At 42.3% G+C, this 21,830-nt stretch overlaps 1 protein-coding gene across 1 annotated transcript in view; it reads right to left on the reverse strand.

Annotated features, from left to right (window-relative positions):
* CWF19L2 (CWF19 like cell cycle control factor 2) overlaps positions 1-21,830 on the reverse strand; it is a 178,033-nt gene that overhangs the window by 55,149 nt on the left and 101,054 nt on the right. Inside the window, 2 exon segments of the mRNA XM_030560734.1 lie at positions 18,558-18,695; positions 19,990-20,115. Coding sequence (XP_030416594.1) covers positions 18,558-18,695; positions 19,990-20,115 — 264 coding nt within the window.

The raw sequence follows: 21,830 nt of genomic DNA on the forward strand, positions 1-21,830 counted from the left end.
CAATGTGCAGATGAACTGAAGCTCAGCAGTTTCTCTTTGAAGTCTGGTCCTGAAGTTTTTTTTGCTGCAGGATGGCCACCTTAAGGTCTGCTATAGTGTGGCCAGGGAGGTTGAAGTGCTCTCCTACAGGTTTTTGTATATTGCCATTCCTAATGTCTGATTTGTGTCCATTTCTCCTTTTCCGTAGAGACTGTCAGTTTGGCCGATGTACATAGCAGAGGGGCATTGCTGGCATATGAGGCGTATATTACATTGGTGGATGTGCAGGTGAATGAAACCAGTGATGGTGTGGCTGATCTGGTTAGGTCCTGTGATGGTGTCGCTGGTTTGTAGATATGTGGGCAGAGTTGGCATCGAGGTTTGTTGCATGGATTGGTTCCTGAGCTAGAGTTATTATGGTGTGGTGTGCAGTTACTGGTGAGAATATGTTTCAGGTTGGCAGGTTGTCTGTGGGCAAGGATTGGCCTCTGCCCACCCAAGGCCTGTGAAAGTGTGGGATCATTGTCCAGGATGGGTTGTAGATCCTTGATGATGCGTTGGAGGGGTTTTAGCTGTGGGCTGTATGTGATGGCCAGTGGAGTCCTGTTGGTTTCTCTCTTGGGTTTGTCTTGCAGTAGGAGGCTTCTGGGTACACGTCTGGCTCTGTTGATCTGTTTCTTATTTCCTCATGCGGGTATTGTAGTTTTGAGAATGCTTGGTTGGAGATTTTGTAGGTGTTGGTCTCTTGTCTGAGGGGTTAGAGCAGATGCGGTTGTACCTCAGTGCTTGGCTGTAGACAATGGATCGTGTGATGTGCCCGGGATGGAAGCTGGAGGCATGAAGGTAGGCATAGCGGTCGGTGCTCTAGCTTGCTTGCTAGCACACATATATATACCTGCCCCTGGATATTTCCATTACATGCATCTGAGGAAGTGGGTATTCACCCACGAAAGCTCCTACCTGCCACATGGGGCCACAACAGTGGTACCCCTAACCCACCCAGCAATATCGTCAATCTATCCAACTACACACTCAGCCCAGAAGAAAAGTCTGTCCTATCTAGAGGACTCTCTTTCTGCCCTGCCACCCCCACCAACATGATACAGTTCTGTGGCGATCTGGAAGCCTACTTTCGCCGTCTCCGACTCAAAGAATACTTCCAGGACAACACTGAACAGTGCACTGATACACGGGTGCCCTCCCACCAACAGCACAAGAAAAAGAACTCCACATGGACTCCTCCTGAGGGTCGAAATGACAGCCTGGACCTATACATTGAATGCTTCCGCCGGCGTGCACAGGCAGAAATCGTGGAACAACAACATCGCTTGCCTCACAACCTAAGCCGTGCAGAACGCAATGCCATCCACAGCCTCAGAAACCACCCTGACATTATCATCAAAGAGGCTGATAAAGGAGGTGCCGTTGTCATCATGAACAGGTCTGACTATCAAAAGGAGGCAGCCAGACAACTCTCCAATACCAAATTCTACAGGCCACTTCCCTCAGATCCCACTGAGGAATACACTAAGAAACTACAGCATCTACTCAGGACACTCCCTACACTAACACCAGAAGAAATCAACATACCCCTAGAGCCCCGACCAGGGTTATTCTATCTACTACCCAAGATCCACAAACCCGGCAATCCTGGACGCCCCATCATCTCGGGCATTGGCACTCTCACTGAAGGACTGTCTGGATATATGGACTCTCTACTCAGACCCTATGCCACCAGCACTCCCAGCTATCTCCGCGACACCACTGATTTCCTGAGGAAACTACAATGCATTGGTGACCTCCCAGAAAACACCATCCTAGCCACCATGGATGTAGAGGCTCTCTACACAAACATCCCACACACAGATGGAATACAAGCTGTCAGGAACACCATCCCTGATGATGCCACAGCACAACTGGCTGCTGAGCTCTGTGCCTTTATACTTACACACAACTATTTCAAATTTGATGACAATATATATCTCCAGATCAGTGGCACTGCTATGGGCACCCGCATGGCCCCACAATATGCCAATATCTTCATGGCCGACCTGGAACAACGCTTCCTCAGCTCTCGTCCACTCACACCCCTTCTCTATCTACGCTACATTGATGACATCTTCATCATCTGGACCCATGGGAAGGAGACTCTGGAAAAATTCCACCATGATTTCAACAGCTTCCACCCCACCATCAACCTCAGCCTGGACCAATCTACACGGGAGGTCCACTTTCTTGACACCACGGTGCAAATAATTGATGGTCACATTAACACCACCCTATATCGAAAACCCACCGACCGCTATGCCTACCTTCATGCCTCCAGCTTCCATCCCGGGCACATCACACGATCCATTGTCTACAGCCAAGCACTGAGGTACAACCGCATCTGCTCTAACCCCTCAGACAGAGACCAACACCTACAAAATCTCCACCAAGCATTCTCAAAACTACAATACCCGCATGAGGAAATAAAGAAACAGATCAACAGAGCCAGACGTGTACCCAGAAGCCTCCTACTGCAAGACAAACCCAAGAGAGAAACCAACAGGACTCCACTGGCCATCACATACAGCCCACAGCTAAAACCCCTCCAACGCATCATCAAGGATCTACAACCCATCCTGGACAATGATCCCACACTTTCACAGGCCTTGGGTGGCAGGCCAATCCTTGCCCACAGACAACCTGCCAACCTGAAACATATTCTCACCAGTAACTGCACACCACACCATAACAACTCTAGCTCAGGAACCAATCCATGCAACAAACCTCGATGCCAACTCTGCCCACATATCTACACCAGCGACACCATCACAGGACCTAACCAGATCAGCCACACCATCACTGGTTCATTCACCTGCACATCCACCAATGTAATATACGCCATCATATGCCAGCAATGCCCCTCTGCTATGTACATCGGCCAAACTGGACAGTCTCTACGGAAAAGGATAAATGGACACAAATCAGACATTAGGAATGGCAATATACAAAAACCTGTAGGAGAGCACTTCAACCTCCCTGGCCACACTATAGCAGACCTTAAGGTGGCCATCCTGCAGCAAAAAAACTTCAGGACCAGACTTCAAAGAGAAACTGCTGAGCTTCAGTTCATCTGCAAATTTGACACCATCAGCTCAGGATTGAACAAAGACTGTGAATGGCTTGCCAATTACAGAACCAGTTTCTCCTCTCTTGGTTTTCACACCTCAACTGCTAGAACAGGGCCTCATCCTCCCTGATTGAACTGACCTCGTTATCTCTAGCTTGCTTGCTAGCACACATATATATACCTGCCCCTGGATATTTCCATTACATGCATCTGAGGAAGTGGGTATTCACCCACGAAAGCTCATGCTCCAAAACGTCTGTTAGTCTATAAGGTGCCACAGGATTCTTTGCTGCTCTTATTGAGCTTAGAGAAATTCATTCTGGTACCCCATCTTTTGGACGCCAAGGTTCAAAGTGGGGAATTATACCATAACAATAACTCTCATAGAATCACAGAATATCAGGGTTGGAAGGGACCTCTGGAGGTCATCTAGTCCAACTCCCTGCTCAAAGCAGGACCAATCCCCAACTAAATCATCCTACCCAGGGCTTTGTCAAGCCTAACCTTAAAAACCTCTAAGGAAGGAAATTCCACCACCTCCCTAGGTAACCCATTCCAGTGCTTCACCCCCCTTCCAGTGAAAAAGTTTTTCCTAATATCCAACCTAAACCTCCCCCACTGAACTTGAGACCATTACTCCTTGTTCTGTCATCTGGTACCACTGAGAACACTCTAGATCCATCCTCTTTGGAACCCCCTTTCAGATAGTTGAAAGCAGCTATCAAATCCCCCCTTATTCTTCTCTTCTGCAGACTAAACAATCCCAGTTCCCTCAGCCTCTCCTCATAAGTCATGTGTTCCAATCCCCTAATCATTTTTGTTGTCCTCTGCTGGACTCTTTGCAATTTTTCCACATCCTTCTTGAGTGTGGGGCCCAAAACTGGACACAGTACTCCAGAGGAGGCCTCACCAATGTTGAATAGAGGGGAATGATCACATTCCTCGATCAGCTGGCAATGGTCCTACTAATGCAGCCCAATATGCTGTTAGCCTTCTTGGCAACAAGGGCACACTGTTGACTCATATCCAGCATTTCGTCCACTGTAATCACCAGGTCCTTTTCTGCAGAACTGCCACTTAGCCAGTTGGTCCCCAGCCTATAGCGGTGCATAGGAGTCTTCCGTCCTTCTTGTCCTTGTGTGCATTTGTCCTTGTTGAACCTCATCAGCTTTCTTTTGGCCCAATCCTCCAAATCTGATTAAGTCACTCTGGCTCCTATCCCTAACCTCCAGTGTATCTATCACTCCTCCCAGTTTAGTGTCATCTGCAAACTTGCTGAGGGTGCAGTCCATGCCACCCTTCAGATCCTTAATGAAGATATTGAACAAAACTGACCCCAGGACTAACCCTTGGGGCACTCCATTTGATACCGGCTGCCAACTAGACATGGAGCCATTGATCACTACCCATTGAGCCTGACCATCTAGCCAGCTTTCTATCCACCTTAAAGTCCATTCATCCAGTCCATACTTCTTTAACTTGCCAGCAAGAATACTGTGGGAGACCGTATCAAAAGCTTTCTAAAATCAAGATATATCATGTCCACCGCTTTCCCCATATCCAAAGAGCGAGTTATCTCATCATAGAAGGCAATCAGGTTGGTCAGGCACGACTTGCCCTTGGTGAATCCATGCTGACTGTTCCTGATCACTTTCCTCTCCTCTAAATGCTTCAGAATTGATTCCTTGAGGAGCTGCTCCATGATTTTTCCAGGGACTGAGGTGAGGCTGACTGGCCTGTAGTTCCCCAGATCCTTCTCCTCCTCCCCTTTTTTAAAGATGGGCACTACATCAGCCTTTTTCCAGTCATCTGGAACCTCACCCAATCGCCATGAGTTTTCAAACATAATGGCCAATGGCTCTGCAATCACATCAGCCAACTCCTTTAGCATCCTCGGATGCAGCGCATTCAGCCCCATGGATTTGTGTGCTCATCCAGCTTTTCTAAATAGTCCCAAACCACTTCTTTCTCCACAGAGGGCTGGTCACATCCTTCCCATAATGTGCTCCCCAATGCAGCAGTCTGGGAGCTGACCTTGTTCATGAAGACAGAGGCAAAAAAATTATTGATTACATGAGCTTTTTCCACATCCTCTGTCACTAGGTTGCCTCCCTCATTCAGTAAGGGCCCCACACTTTCCTTGACTTTCTTCTTGTTGAAGAAACCCTTCTTGGTACTCTTAACATCTCTTGCTAGCTGCAACTCCAAGTGTGATTTGGCCTTCCTGATTTCACTCCTGCATGCCTGAGCACTACTTTTACACTTCTCCCTGGTCATTTGTCCAATCTTCCACTTCTTGTAAGCTTCTTTTTTGTGTTTAAGATCAGTAAGGAATTCACTGTTAAGCCAAGCTGGTCGCCTGATATATTTACTGTTCTTTCTACACATTAGGATGGTTTGTTCCTGCAACCTCAATAAGGATTCTTTAAAATACAGCCAGCTCTCTTGGACTCCTTTGCGCCTCATGTTATTCTCCCAGGGGATCCTGCCCATCAGTTCTCTGAGGGAGTCAAAGTCATTTTTCTGAAGTCCAGGGTCCACATTCTGCTGCTCTTCTTTCTTCCTTGTGTCAGAATCCTGAACTTGAGCATCTCATGGTCACTACCTGCCAGGTTCCCATCTCATTCTCTTTTCTCAGCTAATAACCCTATAGTTAGTTTACTACATAATTAGCTACCAGCATTGTCTTTGGTGTAAGGTCTAGGTACCAATCGATCTGGGGTAAATGACTGGCTTCTTGGAACTGGAAACAACTGAAATGTGGCATGATTTCTGGTCTAAGTGATCTTTTATCACGAAGTCCAGTTTGTCTGGGTGGCAAGACAGACTTGAGAGTCTAAGGGGACTGTCTGTGACTCTATGGTAAGACTGGTACAGCAATCCAGGAGTTCACATTTGTTATTGGATTGGTGAAATCTAATTATAGAACACACCACCGGTTTGGAGTGTCTGCTCTGTTTTCTGACAGTCTGCCCGGAGGTAGGCACTCACGGTCGTGAGCCACTCTATACAGCGTGACATACCTAAAATAGATTTTCCATACACCACAGTGTCCTGATTTTAAAGTTTGCTGTCTTAAAATAGACAAGGTAGAAAAAAACTTTTCCCTCCCTTGGAAATGGTGGGTTGTGGGTTACTGGAAAAAGGCTTTATATCAAAATGCTCAGGGAATATAAGAACAGTTAATAGCCATTGATGGACCTATCCTCCATGAACTTATCTAGTTCTTTTTTGTCTCTAGTTACACTTATGGCCTTCACAACATCCCCTAGCAATGATTTCCACCGGCTGACCGTGTAACAACAATGTGTTGTGTGAAGAAATACTTCTTTGTGTTTATTTCAAACCTGCTGCCTATTAATTTATTTCAGTGACACCCTGATTCTTGTGTTATGTGAAGTGGTAGATAACTCTTCCTTATTCACTTTTTCCACATGATTTTATAGACCTCTATAATATACCTCCTTAGTTGTCTCTTTTCAAAACTGAACAGTCCCAGTCTTATTAATCTCTCAGCATATGGAAGCTGTTCCATACCCTTAAATCATTTTGTTGCCCTTCTCTGGACCTTTTCCATTCTAATACATCTTTTTTGAAATGGGATGGCCAGAATTGAATGCAGTATTCAAGGCGTGGGAGTACCATGAATAGTGGCATTATGATATTTATTGTCTTATTGTTGGGGCTCCGTGTCTGACATGGAAGTCATGGATTCCGTGACTTTCCACGAACTCCGTGACTTCTGCAAGGATCAGTGTGGCTGACCCTAGGGCTGCCCAAGCAGCTGGCTCTGGGGCCAGCTGCTTAGGTGACATCCAGGACAGCCACATCAGCAGTGGCAGTCCTTGCTCCCGGGCAGCGGTCCTCGGCTGGCCAGCCAGAGCAGCCGCAGTCCTTGGCCCCAGGCAGCGATTCCCGGCTAGCTAAAGCAGCCACAATTATGGGCAGCGGTCCCAGGAAGGCTGACCGGAGCAGTTGCTATTCACGGCTCAGGCAGCGGTCCCCAGCTGGCCTGTCAGAACAGCAACAGTCTACTGGCCTAGGCAGCGATCCCCTGGAGGCCAGCTGGAGAAGCCATGGTCCGCTCGCCCAGGCAGCAGTCCCTAAGCAGCCGGACGGAGCAGCCATGGTCCACAGCCCCTGGCAGCTGGTGCTGCTGGCCCCGGGCACCCCCCAATAGCAGCCTCCCTGGCACCTCTCCCCGCACCCCCAAGATTTAATCACAGGTATTTTAAGTATAAGTCATGGACAGGTCACAGGCCATGAATTTTTGTTTATTGCCACTGGATGATCGAGGTGCTGAAGAAACTCAAATGTGAAATTGCAGAACTACTAACTGGTATGTAACCTATCATTTATATCAGCTTCTGTACCAGAGGACTGGAGGATACCCAATATGACACCCATTTTTAAAAAAGGCGCCAGAGGCAGTCCTGGCAATTACAGGCCAGTAAGCCTAACTTCAGTACCAGGCAAACTGGTTGAAACTATAATAAAGAATACAATTATGAGACGCATAGATGAACATAATTTGTTGGGAAAGAGTCAACATGTTTTTTGTAAAGGGAAATCATGCCTCACTGATCTATTAGAATTCTTTGAGGGGGTCAAGAAGCATGTGGACAAAGGTGATCCAGAAGATATAGTTTTCACAGATTTTCAGAAAGTCTTTGATAAGGTCCGTCACAAAAGGCTCTTGAGCAAAGTAAGCTGTCATGGGATAAGAGGGAAGGTCCACTCATGGATCAGTGACTGGTTAAAAGATGTGAAACAAAGGGTAGGAACAAATGGTCAGTATTTAGAATGGAAAGAGGTAAATAGCAGTGTCCCCAGTGGGTCTGTACTGGGACCAGTAATGTTCAACATACTCATAAATGATTTGGAAAAAGGGGTACATGGTGAGGTGGCAATATTTGCAAGTGATACAAAAGTACTCAAGATAGTTAAGTTCAAAGCAGACTGCGCATGGTTACAAAGGGATCTCACAAAACTGGGTGACTGGGCAACAAAATGGCAGATGAAATTCAAAATAAAGCATATTGGAAAACATAATCCCAACTATACATTCAAAATGATGGGGTGTAAATTAGATGTTAATATTTAAGAAACAGATCATGGAGTTGTCATGGATACTTCTCTGAAAACATTCACTCAATGTGCAGTGGCAGTCAAAAAAGCTAACAGAATGTTGGGAATCATTAGGAAAGGGATAGATACAAAGACAGAAAATTTCATATTGCCTCTATATAAATCCATAGTATGCCCGCATCTTGAATGCTATGTGCAGATGTGGTTGCCCCATCTCAAAAAAGATGTATTGGAATTGGGAAAGGTACAGAAAAATGATTAGGGGACAGCTTCCATAAGAGGAGAGATTAATAAGACAGACTTTTCAGCTTGGAAAAGAGACAACTAAGGGGGGGATATGATAGAGGTCTATAAAATCATGATCGGCGTGAAGAAGGTAAATGAGGAGGTGTTATTTACTCCTTCTCATAACACAAGAACTAGGGGTCACCAAATAAAATTAATAAGCAGCCGGTTTAAAACAAACAAAAGGAAGTATTCCTTCACACAACGCACAGTCAACCTGTGGAACTCTTTGCCAGAGGATGTTGTGAACGCCAACACTATAATAGGGTTCAAAAAAGAACTAGAGAAGTTCATGAAGGATAGGTCTATCAGTGCCTATTAGCCAGGGTGGGCAGTAGTGCAAAACCATGCTTTGAAGCGTCCCTAGCCTACTCTGCCAGAAACTGGAATAGCAACAGGGGATGGACCACTTGATGAATACCTGTTCTGTTCATTCCCCCTGAAGCATCTGGCATTGGCCACTGTCAGAAGACAGGATATTAAGCTAGATGGACCACTGGTCTGACCCAGTATGGCCGTTCTTATGAGTATGCTTAACACAGTGAGCTATCTATAGAGACAACATAATCAAACATATTGATTTGGCAGAATCTTTCTAACAGGTAGTGTGGCTAAGCAGAATGAGACTTGGGTCTGTCATACTGAGGTTTATTCACAGAATATGTAATCTTTCCACAGGATATAAGGGTTGCTCAATAAATAGGACACGGTAGGCAAGCTTAATATAGGTACTGCTACTGTATCCCCGGTATGTGTGTGGGTAAATTATATAATGCCTGTGTATTATAAATTATGCATATTTGAACATTCTCTTGCCTGCAAGGGATAATTTATTTTATGCCAATAGCTATGCCTTAGGAATAATGACAGACACTCGACAGCAGCAGTTCAGCCTTATAAGATGAATGAGACTACTCAGAAGAGTTTAAGGGATATTTTTCCTCCCTTCTAGGCAGGATATCATTTTTAGACCTTCAGAAACTTCCTTCTGCTCCTCTTCTTGAGAATGACAGATTCCTTTTAGTGGATATATTTTCGATTTCTCTCTCAAATGAAAACACAAAAGAGAAAGTAATTCTTAAGTGTCAATTTTGTGCAGTATATTATTAACTAAAACTGACAACAGGAGGCTTAGCTGCTAAATTTAAAATCCTACAGGACGAAAAAGAAATGCACTCTGCTGCATCCATTTACAATTGCTATCTTTGCTTTCTAAAGATTCACCTGCAGAGCTCCCACACTGCAACACAAGATGTTCTAAAAGGACTAGATCATCTTTATTTTAAACTTTTTATTCATGTTTCAAACTATGCAAAGTACACAAAGACTGCAGCACTCATTACATCTACAAGCACATCCAAACTTTCAGACTGTTCTCAAAGCTCATACACTAGCACTGTTATTGAAATAGCTGTGAACTGGAAGGCATTTTACAAAATGGCATGCAAATTTAAAGGCACTTTAATGTCAGTACCTTAATATCCAAGCTCAGGCACACTCCTTCCTGTTCCTCAAGCAACAATATAAATTAGGTGTCACCTACATTTTGGGCAACTGATAGCCAGACTCAATTTGCATAATATGAAGCAGAATAAAACTTCATCTTTAAACAGGATGTGTAGCCAATGGAAATTATAAGTCCCTAGTGTACAATGTTCTATCACATTGAAACACTTCTCTTTTGCTACAAGACCTAGCAAACAGCAATCTGTTGGCTTCAAGAGAGTTATCCTGCTAACAGGCTCATGATGTAAGGCATGTTTGCTTAGTAGTATAAAAGAGAGAGCAGCCAGGTTTGAGCCAAAATCTATTGAAGTCAATTGAAGTCTATTTATTTCAATAGACTTTGGATCATACCCTCATGGAAGAAATGTAGGAAGATGATTAAAAGAGAGGAGAGACTGTAAGTCCAGATTTTTACAGTATCATATAATGATAGAAGTGTAGGACTGGAAGGGACCTCGAGAGGTCATCAAGTCTAGTCCCCTGCACTCACAGCAGGACTAAATTATTACCTAGACCATCCCTGACAGATATTCATCTAACCTAGCCTCAAAAATCTCCAACCACAAGCTTCCGAGGCATATAGCTTATGTGTATATCTTATTAGAAAGTTTGATGCCAAAAATGTTGAAGTAAAACACACTCCAACCACTGGCGTAGTTTGACTTCTATATTTGGAGGGACAGAAGCAAGGCATGGAGGGAGGGCTCACAGGGTTACATTTTCCCAAGAGGCAATGCGAGTAGGGGGCACGTGGGATAACATGCCCCCCCAGAAGTGACAGTTAGAGGCCTGACAGGGCCGTGAGATGCTCCCTTAGGCACTTGTTTTACACTGCCCCAGCACTCCTGGCTCTGCAGCTCTCCTGAGGAGCCAGGGCAGCAGTGAGCGAGATGGGAGCATCTCATGGCAGCCGGCCTCCACGGGCACAGGCCAGCTCCAGGGGGCATCCCTGGCAAGTGCCAGGCTCCTTTAGGGAAAGGCAAGAGCACATTAGGGGCGCACCTCAGAGCTGTGCTGCCCACCCTGTCTGGAGAGTGCCTGGGCATGAAGAAGTGATCCAGCTCAGAGTCCCACAGCATGAAGAGCTAGGGACCCAAGCAGGCTGGGTGGCTCCCACCAGCTTCCAGTCTGTCAGCTTCTGGCAAGAGGCAATAGTTTTCCAACTGTGGGGAGCGTCCCCCTATGGGAGTAGGCCACGCAGTTTGAAAACCTCTGTGCTAAATGGAAGGCAGAAATCTGGTGAGGCACGGAACCCCACATCCCCCTTCACGTCCCCCTATGCACTGTCTCTGGTTTGAGGAGGCAATGCCCCCCATACTCCCTCCAATCTCCACCCCTGACTCCAATGTTTCCTTTCAGATCCCAAGATACATCTTTATTCAAGATGGGAAATTCTGAGAGGCCTGATGGTAAACGGAAGAACACAGACGTCTAATATTCTTAAGCATACAAAATGGAATAACCTGTTTTCACAGATTTAGAGTACAATCAATGGGTTTTTTAATGTAACATAAACCTGTCACAGGAAGTAGAGATAAATATTTTCTTTCGTTTTTCTTTTTTACATATATTTTGTTTTTAAAATGTCAGTCTTCCAAAATGTATATACTATTACATACACTATTTCAAATTTTAACAGAAAAAGAATTGGAAATTATGGTTTCTTTCGACTGAAAACCAATCAAGTCTCTTTCCTGATAAATCTAAATGCCAATGCGCATGGGAATGGAGTGTTTCTCTAAGTCACATCGTCATGATGAAGACTTCAGCAGGGATTCCATCAGGTCCTGATACGTTACTGTTCTTCATCTATTTGATGGCTTTCTGTACCTTGACGAATTCTGGAGGGTCTGAAGTCATCCTTGATAGGATATTGAGGAATTAAGTCAAAGATGCTTTCGTCAACACTGAAGTCATGATTCAGGTGGTCTTTGAAGTATTTCTTCCATCATGCATTGATTAGTTGGTTGTCCCTGAAGAGGTTGGCTCCATCTCTGGACCTAAGGGGTGATTAGTCCTTTGGTACTGGGCCCATGGAGGGCTTTGGTGGCATTGAAGAACCTGTGCATGTCATGGGTGTTGCCAAGTTGTTGGCTCTCCTTTGCTTTGTTCTTCCACCATTTGTTCTTCATTTTGCGGGTTTTCCATTCAACTTCAGCTTTAAGTTGATAGTGAACATACTGATTCTGCTTTGATTCTGCTATTCAGCCAAGCACAGAAGGCCTTACGCTTACAGATCAGTTCTTGGATTTCCTGATCATTCTCGTCAAATCAGTCTTGGTGGTTCCCTGTTGAGAAGCCCAGTGTTCCCTCACATACAGCACGGATGACCAATCTGAGTGCTTTCCAATCATCTTCATGGTTCTCCATCTCGGTTTTGGTATTCATCAGTTTCTTTGTAAGGCACTGCTGGAAAAGATAACGTTTTCAAGAGGGCCTTATGACTCTCAAGGCTGATCTTCTGTCTGGCTGATTTCTTCCACATTTTTCATTTTGGTGCGAGTTTGATGGAAATGATGGAGTGGATAAGGCAATGATCTGTTCAACAATCGTCTGCACCAGTTAGTACTTTGGTGATGCAAACATCTTCACGATCATGAGCATGGACAATCAGATGTCAGTGCTTAGATTGTGGGTGTTCCTTTCTCTCCCTCCCAAAAGATGACGGAGAAGAACTGGCTCACCAGCTTCATGCTTTAATCCTTAAGATCTGGAATTCAGAAGAAATCCCAGCTGATCTTAGGGATGCCATGATCATGACCATCTTCAAGAATGGAGACAAATCGGACTGTGAACACTATCGAGGAATCGTCCTGTTGTTTACCTCCAGAAAGATTCTTGCCAGAATTCTGCTCAATCTGGGGTACAATCAACATGATCTTCACTACCCTCCAACTTCAAGAAAAGCTCAGCGAGTAACATCAACCTCTGTATATGGCCTTCATCAACCTCACAAAAACATTCAGCTCCATCAATCATGAGGCTCTGTGGAGAACTCTCCTTAAATTCACCTAAATTTGTTGCCATCCTCCAACTTCTCCATGACAACATGTCTGTGACAGTTGTCAGCAATGGATTTGAAACGGATCTCTTCCTAGTCAAGACAGGAGTCAAGCAAGACTATCTCATCACTCCAACCTTTTTCTCCATTTTCCTTTTTGTCATCCTCCTCCTCATTGCTGACAAGCTCCTCTCCAGAGCTGACATCTAATACAGAATGGTTGACAAGCTCTTCAACCTCAAATCACCTCTGATCCAAGATAAAGCCTATTACTAAATCATTCATTGAACTCCAACATGTGGATGACTCTTACATATATAAGTAGCCCCACGAACATTAAAATGAGCTACTCATACATAAAGTTAAAAACTTTAGTATCTATGTGATTGGGAATAAATATGGATTTAGGAATTTAATTTTAGGCATCCAGGTTTTTAAATTTTGGCCAGCAGTTATAAGTACTCTATAAAAGAAATTCCACTACCAGCTGACGAATACATTAACTGAAATCAGGATAAAAACATACACTAAAAAAAAATCTCTGGGTCAGAGATAAGGCTGTTGTGTTATGATGAAATATGCAGTTATGTAGACTGTGCTTACTACAGTAGGTGGGCAATGGAGAGTTTATAATATCCTTATCTGTTCATTTGCTTACTTTTGTATGCTAGTATTTTGTAAATGATGCAATATGTAACTACACTTAATTAGCACATTTAAATGGCATCTGAAACCAAGTTTTTTGTTTTCTTCCCATTGACTTAACTGCAAGCAGAATCTGGTCTTTATCTTTTGAGTGTGCTGGTCGGAGACCAGAATCAACATTTTTGTCAAAAGTCATGATAAAACACATCTGGATGAGAAGACTTGTTTTCTAATGTTTTGATAATCTCTACAAAAGGACTTCCTGACAGCTGGCCTTTCCTTATTCTTTCCTTCAGGCAGATGTTATTGCTTTTTAGATTTTTCCAACTGCCCACAAATCTTTTCCAAGTCTTGCCTGAAGGACTCCTCAAAGAAAGGACAACTTTAGAGTTACATTACAGGGTATTGCACTTCCCTGCCAGATAAATGACAAAAGTCTTGTGTGTGATGCTGCCCAGTTCCACACTTGCAAGGCTTTCCAACACAAAGAGTCTCCCTAATTCCACTCTCCTAACTCATGTGCAAATCAGTGGTCTAACCATCCAGAATCAAAACCATCTCTGAGAACCAGGTCTCTGAAAGCCTACAGAACACCCAGGGCCATGCTTAATGACAGAACCTCTGTGAAGAGTAAGCATCCTGAACATGGTATCCCTCCCTGTGAGCTCTCCATGCCAGGCAGAAATCATCCCTAGTTTGGACTGTGATAGGTTTTATTCTGCAACACAAACAGCCTATGAAGTGCAAACTCTTTGAATGGAGACCAACATCCAACTGCAGTGCACAAGTCTTTGGTTGCTCTCTGATTACTGAGCCCTCAGGATCCACTAAGATTATCTAAGGTTGGAAGTGTGCTCGACATCTATGACATGGTCCCTGTTGGAATATAAAAACAAAGCCAACTTTTTTTCCTTCCTCGACTCCTGTAGAAGAAAAGCAGGCTTTCAGATAAGTTTCACATCCAGCAGGGATCTCCATTTGGTCTTGCAGAGGAAAAACTGGCATCTGGGGAGTTTACTGTGAATCTTAGCGATTCTAGCACCCTGATGGTAGAATAGAGAGGTATCCTTATCCTTGAGGTAGCCATCATCCAAATAGAGGAACAAATGATTCTTAAGTAGCACTCTCAACTAATGCTCAGCATTTAATAAGCTCACACCGCACAGATACCAGACCAAACATAGATTTGATTGTGCTATTCCTCTATCAGATATCTGAGATATATCCAGTGGATGTTCTGTATTTCCTGTGTGCATATAAGTGCCCACCTGGTCCAGAGCACATAACCAGTCCATTCTCAAGTACAGGTAGAATTGCTGCCTGACACATACTCAGAACTTTTCTCTGACAACCAAGTGATTGAAGCGTCTGAGTTCCAGTCCTCCCCAATATTTTCTGTATCAGGAAGTATATAAAATAAAACCTCTTCTGTCACTTGCCAAATGGTAAGGATTCAATCCCATTTTTCCCAAAAGGGTCTGGATTTCTTGCAGATCCTCTTTCTGATACTGTTGTACTCAAGATCATTCTCAAGTGAGAATAATCTTACAAATTTTGCAACCATGCTTGAAAATTATTAAAATAGGTGCCTAAGGAATCATCAGTAACAGAAGCCCCATATTCTTCCTCTTACAGGCAGATCTTTGGACTTCGATAGGCAGGCTGGATATGTGCTATTGAGCCTTCAAAAACATGAAGCTTTTGTTGCTTTTAGCTCTCTTGCCAAGGTCCCTCAGTCCTCTGCTGATACAGAGACTTTTAAATCTTATTTATCTTTCTCTGCTTCACTGGTCTTTCATGGCAATTTATTTCATGCAGCATATTCATTATGTTTTACATGAAATATTGCCAAACTGATGGACTTGTACTTCTTTTTTTTTTTTTTAATAAATGTTATAGTTCTGCATCATTGACCCATCCAAAGAACTTTTTTCTATTAACACCTGTCAAAGTTGTGAAGACTTCTCTTAGGTTAACCCAGCCCTATTCACTACAGAGGATAAATTTAATTTTCTTAACCCAGCATAAAAGGGACTTAGATTCTTGAGGTAAAAGCAGCAAAGAGTCCTGTGGCACCTTATGGACTAAGAGAACATGGATCATGGCTCATGCTCTAATACGTCTGTTAGTCTATAAGGTGTCACAAGACTCTTTGCTGCTTTTACAGATCCAGACTAACACAGCTACCCCTCTGATCCTATTCTTGAGGTATGATATTATCCCATCTGAAGGTTAAGTAGCACCTCCTACATGAACAGCACCACTTCTTTAGTTTTATGTTCTCTTAATTTGTTAGTAAAACCAAGTGTGTGTATTTTATAATTGCTGTGCACTGAACTGATGATTTTAAAGGTATTTCCACAATGGCTCTCAAATGGAACTAATCTTCCTGATCAGTATGCTAGATAATCAGTTTAGCACATATATCCAAGTTGGCTCCTTGATCCCATACTAATTATTTTACAGGTTTCTACACTGAATTGCACTGGTCAGAATTTCATCAGTATCTCAGACTTGATATTATGGTCACTAAAAACTAGGTGCTCTTTAATTTTTCCCTTATTTACTACACCAGGCTCATTTCCCACTATCAGCTTCATGCACCGTTACTTTTTTCCCACTACTGTTTTCTCACCATTATCTTGTAGCTAAAAATCTACATGAGGGGGGAGAAAAAACAAAAACCCACATACATACTGACCATTATATAATCCCACTTTAAACAAAGAAAGATGTTTTGCAGATATTATTATCCTGTTCGAATGGTCTCTATCATCAGTCAATGCTCCCCGTTGCTTTTTGTTTTAAAAAAAATCCTTAGCTTCAGTTAAAAAGGTCAGCATTGCTGGCAATAGTCTGAAACTCATATTTCCACCCCACTTCCTTTACCTATCCCTTCTGAAAGTGATATTTGTAAACTCTACACACAAGGAATTTGACATCCTCATCAATGAGTTAGCTTAACTAAGCTTTGCATACTGCACCGCATGACTCCAAGTCATGGGAGTCACAGAATCCTATCTGATCAGTTTGAGTGTTACCCTGATTTTCTTCCTCATGAAAAGATGACATCTTCATCATCTGGACCCATGGGAAGGAGTCTCTGGAAAAATTCCACCACGATTTCAACAGCTTCCACCCCACCATCAACCTCAGCCTGGACCAATCTACATGGGAGGTCCACTTCCTAGACACCACGGTGCAAATAAGTTATGGTCACATTACCACCACCCTATACCAAAAACCTACCGACCGCTATGCCTACCTTCATGCCTCCAGTTTCCATCCCGGGCACATCACACGATCCATTGTCTACAGCCAAGCACTGAGGTACAACCGCATCTGCTCTAACCCCTCAGACAAAGACCAACACCTACAAAATCTCCACCAAGCATTCTCAAAACTACAATACCTGCAAGAGGAAATAAGGAAACAGATCAACAGAGCCAGACGTGTACCCAGAAGCCTCCTACTGCAAGACAAACCCAAGAAAGAAACCAACAGGACTCCACTGGCCATCACATACAGTCCCCAGCTAAAACCCCTCCAACACATCATCAGGGATCTACAACCCATCCTGGACAATGATCCCACACTTTCACAGGCCTTGGGTGGCAGGCCAGTCCTTGCCCACAGGCAACCCGCCAACCTGAAACATATTCTCACCAGCAACTGCACACTGCATCATAGTAACTCTAACTCAGGAACCAATCCATGCAACAAACCTTGATGCCAACTCTGCCCACATATCTACACCAGCGACACCATCACAGGACCTAACCAGATCAGCCACACCATCACCGGTTCATTCACTTGCACCTCCACCAATATAATATATGCTATCATATGCCAGCAATGCCCCTCTGCTATGTACATCGGTCAAACTGGACAGTCGCTACGGAAAAGGATAAATGGACACAAATCAGATATTAGGAAAGGCAATATACAAAAAACCTGTAGGAGAACACTTCAACCTCCCTGGCCACACTATAGCAGACCTTAAGGTGGCCATCCTGCAGCAAAAAAACTTCAGGACCAGACTTCAAAGAGAAACTGCTGAGCTTCAGTTCATCTGCACATTTGACACCATCAGCTCAGGATTAAACAAAGACTGTGAATGGCTTGCCAATTACAAAACCAGTTTCTCCTCCCTTGGTTTTCACACCTCAACTGCTAGAACAGGGCCTCATCCTCCCTGATTGAACTACCTCATTATCACTAGCTTGCCTGCATATATATACCTGCCCTTGGAAATTTCCACTACATGCATCTGATGAAGTGGGCTATTCACTCACAAAAGCTCATGCTCCAAAGTGTCTGTTAGTCTATAAGGTGCCACAGGATTATTTGCTGCTTTTACAGATCCAGACTAACACAGCTACCCCTCTGATACATGAAAAGATAGGTCTCCTTCTCTATTCGCTGTACTTGACGAAGAAGTAAAACACACCTAAATGCATTTGCAGCTATAAGAATGATTACACTAACATATACCTATCACAGTAGACATTTGGAAAAATGGTACTAAAATATATTTAAAGCACTAAAGAAGGTAGCATACCATATTTGAGATGATAATGCATAACATCCTTTATATGTGCATATGTATTCCTAAAAGAAATCTTTTACAAGCCAAAACAGCCACCATTCAGAACATGTGTACATGACAAAATAAAATGTCATTTGAATTATCAAGGTGCAAAGAAATCATCTTTACAAAATTCTTAATACATGAAAAAAATTAATTCTTTCAAACAGTTGAACTAATTTTTACCCAACTTTCAAAAAACAAAACAAAACAATCCACATCCAGGCTAATAAGAAGAATAGGAAGATTAATCTCAAACAGTGATTTTTTTAAAGAAATTTGAAAATAAGGGTTTACAATGGAAATACTATTTCAATCTTAAGAACAAATTTATTCACATTATGCCTTACCTTTGATGCCATTCGCATGAATAGTGAGTTTTGATCCTCTGCTGTTCTCATCTTTTCATTTTTGACCAAATCTTTCAGGCTCAGATCATCATCATCCTGAAAGTATCTGACTCTTTCTTTATCTATGTGAGTAGCACCCTGAAAATGGAGAGATTGATAATGAGTATTAATCTGCACTTCACTGGGACCAGGATTTCACTAAAAGGGTTTAAAGAGTTCAAATGTTTAAGAAATGAACCATGGAAATCAACTGAAAAAGCAAACAGTACATGAGAATGGGATGTTCCAAAGATATCCATAACTCAGATCAGTCTTTGAACTTTTTATGACCTGTGCCAGAAACAACAGATGTCTCATGGAGAATTCATGAAAAGCTGATGTCTCTGTTGTGGGATGTCACCATAGCTGGTGAAGCTCCATCCTAGTTCATACTAGATGTTTGTCCACACCATCCTGGTTTGTACAATTGGTGGTCTCTCTTCAGGAAAGGCTCAGGACTGAATATTGTAGGTGGACACTGACATAAGTGGTGAGGGTGTTTTTCCAAAATGGATAATAATTCTTTCACCACACCTGTTTGTCAGGTTGATCTGTCTTACTAGCCAAGGAATTACTTAATAGAGACATGAATTCTCTACTGTTCTCAGAAGCTCAAAACCCAAACTCAGAATCCTTCTGTGGATATTGAATGGCTTTTACTAAATTGTCCCGGCCTGCAAGAATTAATTTTAAAAGTTATAGACATTTTTTGAAAGAGTAAAATGGAACAGAGTAGGAAACGGACCCCTCATTACAATGAATATGACATAGACCAATAAATATACACTGAGCCAGTATTATCATTTAATATTTACAATACAATAGCACCCAGAGTGAGCTAGACATTGTACAGTGCTATAAATAGAAATGGCCACTTCCCCAAAATGTACTTAAGCCAATATTTGCTCTACTGAAGAGGATGACGATCCCCCTATTCATATGTCTTTATCATTATTCAGTGTTTTGCTTCACATAACTACAAAATAGAACAAATAGCTTTTAGGACCTAGACAAGTTATCATCAAGGTATTTGGCTTGGTGTGAAAAGATGCTCTATTAATCTTTTTTGATTTAATATATACATTTACATGATTTATAAATAGCGTATTTTATTTGGCTAAGATATATTAATACCTTGAAAAGTTTTAAAACATTTGGTTAGGTTTATATTTAAATACATTCCCCAAGAAAACTCTAAGGGGCAACACCACAACTTTAAAATAAAGCCATTTTTCACCATCTAGTTCATGTAATTATACTGAAAATTAATTTATTTTCACAGCTACCTACCTACTCTTTCGATAAATACATACACCAGTTATGCCCTCCTAATAGTAAATTTACAAAGCAGTCTAAGAATTACATTCTAATAAAGATGTTATATAAAGTGTACCATCTGTCTCTTCCGTCTCCCTCCTTTCGGCTCCAGTGGTTCTGCCATTGTGTTCACAGGCCATGCTCTCCCAGATTGATCTGTTCTGACAAGGATCACTTCATGGTCTTCTTGCAAGCTTGTAGCCTATGTCAGGTTTTAAAATAGGTTTTTAAAAATATGGAATAGGGAACAGTAAAACAAAAGCAAAAAAATGGCAAGAGCAAATAAACTATTAAAATTCCGAAGCCTTAAGCATGTTACAGCTATTACTATTTGCTTAAAAATAATTTTGGAATAATATATAGTACACAGTTCCTCTATCCTATACTCAAACAGGAACAAAGATTGACAAAATACTATATCAATGAAAAGAACTGTTTTTTATAACAGAATCCAATGTAAAAAAAAAAACCCTATTAAAAAGACTAGAGATGTAATAGTGATAACAGTTATCCAGAAAAATGATTATCTTAGTTCAACAGTCTATCAAACTAAATACAAAAAGAACAACAAAATATGTGTTCGCTAAATGCCATTTTAAAAATTGTAAGATTCAGTAGCATATGTGCTGTTCCTGATGCTGCTGTGCCTTACTCATAGCTTATACAGTTTTACACACTTCATTAGATCAAAAGGATTTCAACTCAATTGTGTTAATTTTACAAGCCAAAATAAAAATACACTAAAGATCATTACCATCTGATAGATGCTTGGTTACACAGCAAATTTGTCTTTACAGTTATGTTTGTCAGTAAAGATCCGTTGCTTTCACCACAATATGAGGCTTGGAATTATTTAAATCTTGGCTATGTGATCTACAGCATTCGTAAGAATGCAACCCAGCCCAACACAGAGATTATTTTGTTTATCTAGGCCAATCGATGTTGTAAGTAAGTTACAGGGGCAGGAAAAACCATGACTGAATCATCAGGTAGTTTATGCGCTGAAATATTATGGTGATAGGAATGGGTATGAAATCCTAAGACAGGTATCAAGATTTAAATTGCACTTGGGATGGCAGAAGGATTCCATTCCCCCACCCTCATGAAAAAAGATTAAATCCTATGGTTGGTTTACCCTTCTGCATAGCTTTCGGAATCACAAGCGGCATCGCTTCCAAACCCCACCCAGCAATGTTTGGAAGTCTAGCCTCCTTCTTAGGTTGTTGATGGCAGAGGGATTTCATTTCATGCCATACCAACATTAAAGCTCAGATTGTCACCATCCATCAAGTGGACTTCAAGAATAAAGTACAGGAATTTGCAACTTTTTTAGGCAACTATACCAGTTTACCATACCAAAGTTCCCATGAAAGTCAAGGCCAAATCTCCTAACATAAATAGAGCAGGACTTTATCCCAAGACTTCAGCTATATCAACTACTTCTACTCATCTATCATTCAACTATGCAGGTCACAATATGCATGAGTGAGTGAGTGGGAGGCAGTTTCCAAAAGGGTTACTGAAACACACTTTTCTCTGGGAGACTATAGAGGGCAACTGAGAAGTCATGAACAGAATTTAGTGAGTAGTACAATGCTGAAAATGAGAAAATCCAAGTCTCTCTCAGATCATGAGTCATATTCCTGTGGGGGCTTCTGTTATTTTTCCCCTTCCCCAACCTCAAACTGTGGTTCTACTCTGAAAAAGCAATTTTGTAAAAATATCACTATAAAAATAGGGGGCAGGGTAAGTGAGGTAATATCTTAAGTTGGTCCAATAAAAGATTCACCAACCCTGTCTCTCTAATACCATGGAACCAACACAGCTACAACACTACAAACTAAAAAAAAAAGGCACATTTATGTTGTCACGATGGACTTTCAGTTCATATCAAATTTGCTTAATGTACCAAAAAAA

Source organism: Gopherus evgoodei, chromosome 1, assembly GCF_007399415.2.
Source record: "Gopherus evgoodei ecotype Sinaloan lineage chromosome 1, rGopEvg1_v1.p, whole genome shotgun sequence".
Taxonomy (NCBI): Eukaryota; Metazoa; Chordata; order Testudines; family Testudinidae; genus Gopherus; species Gopherus evgoodei.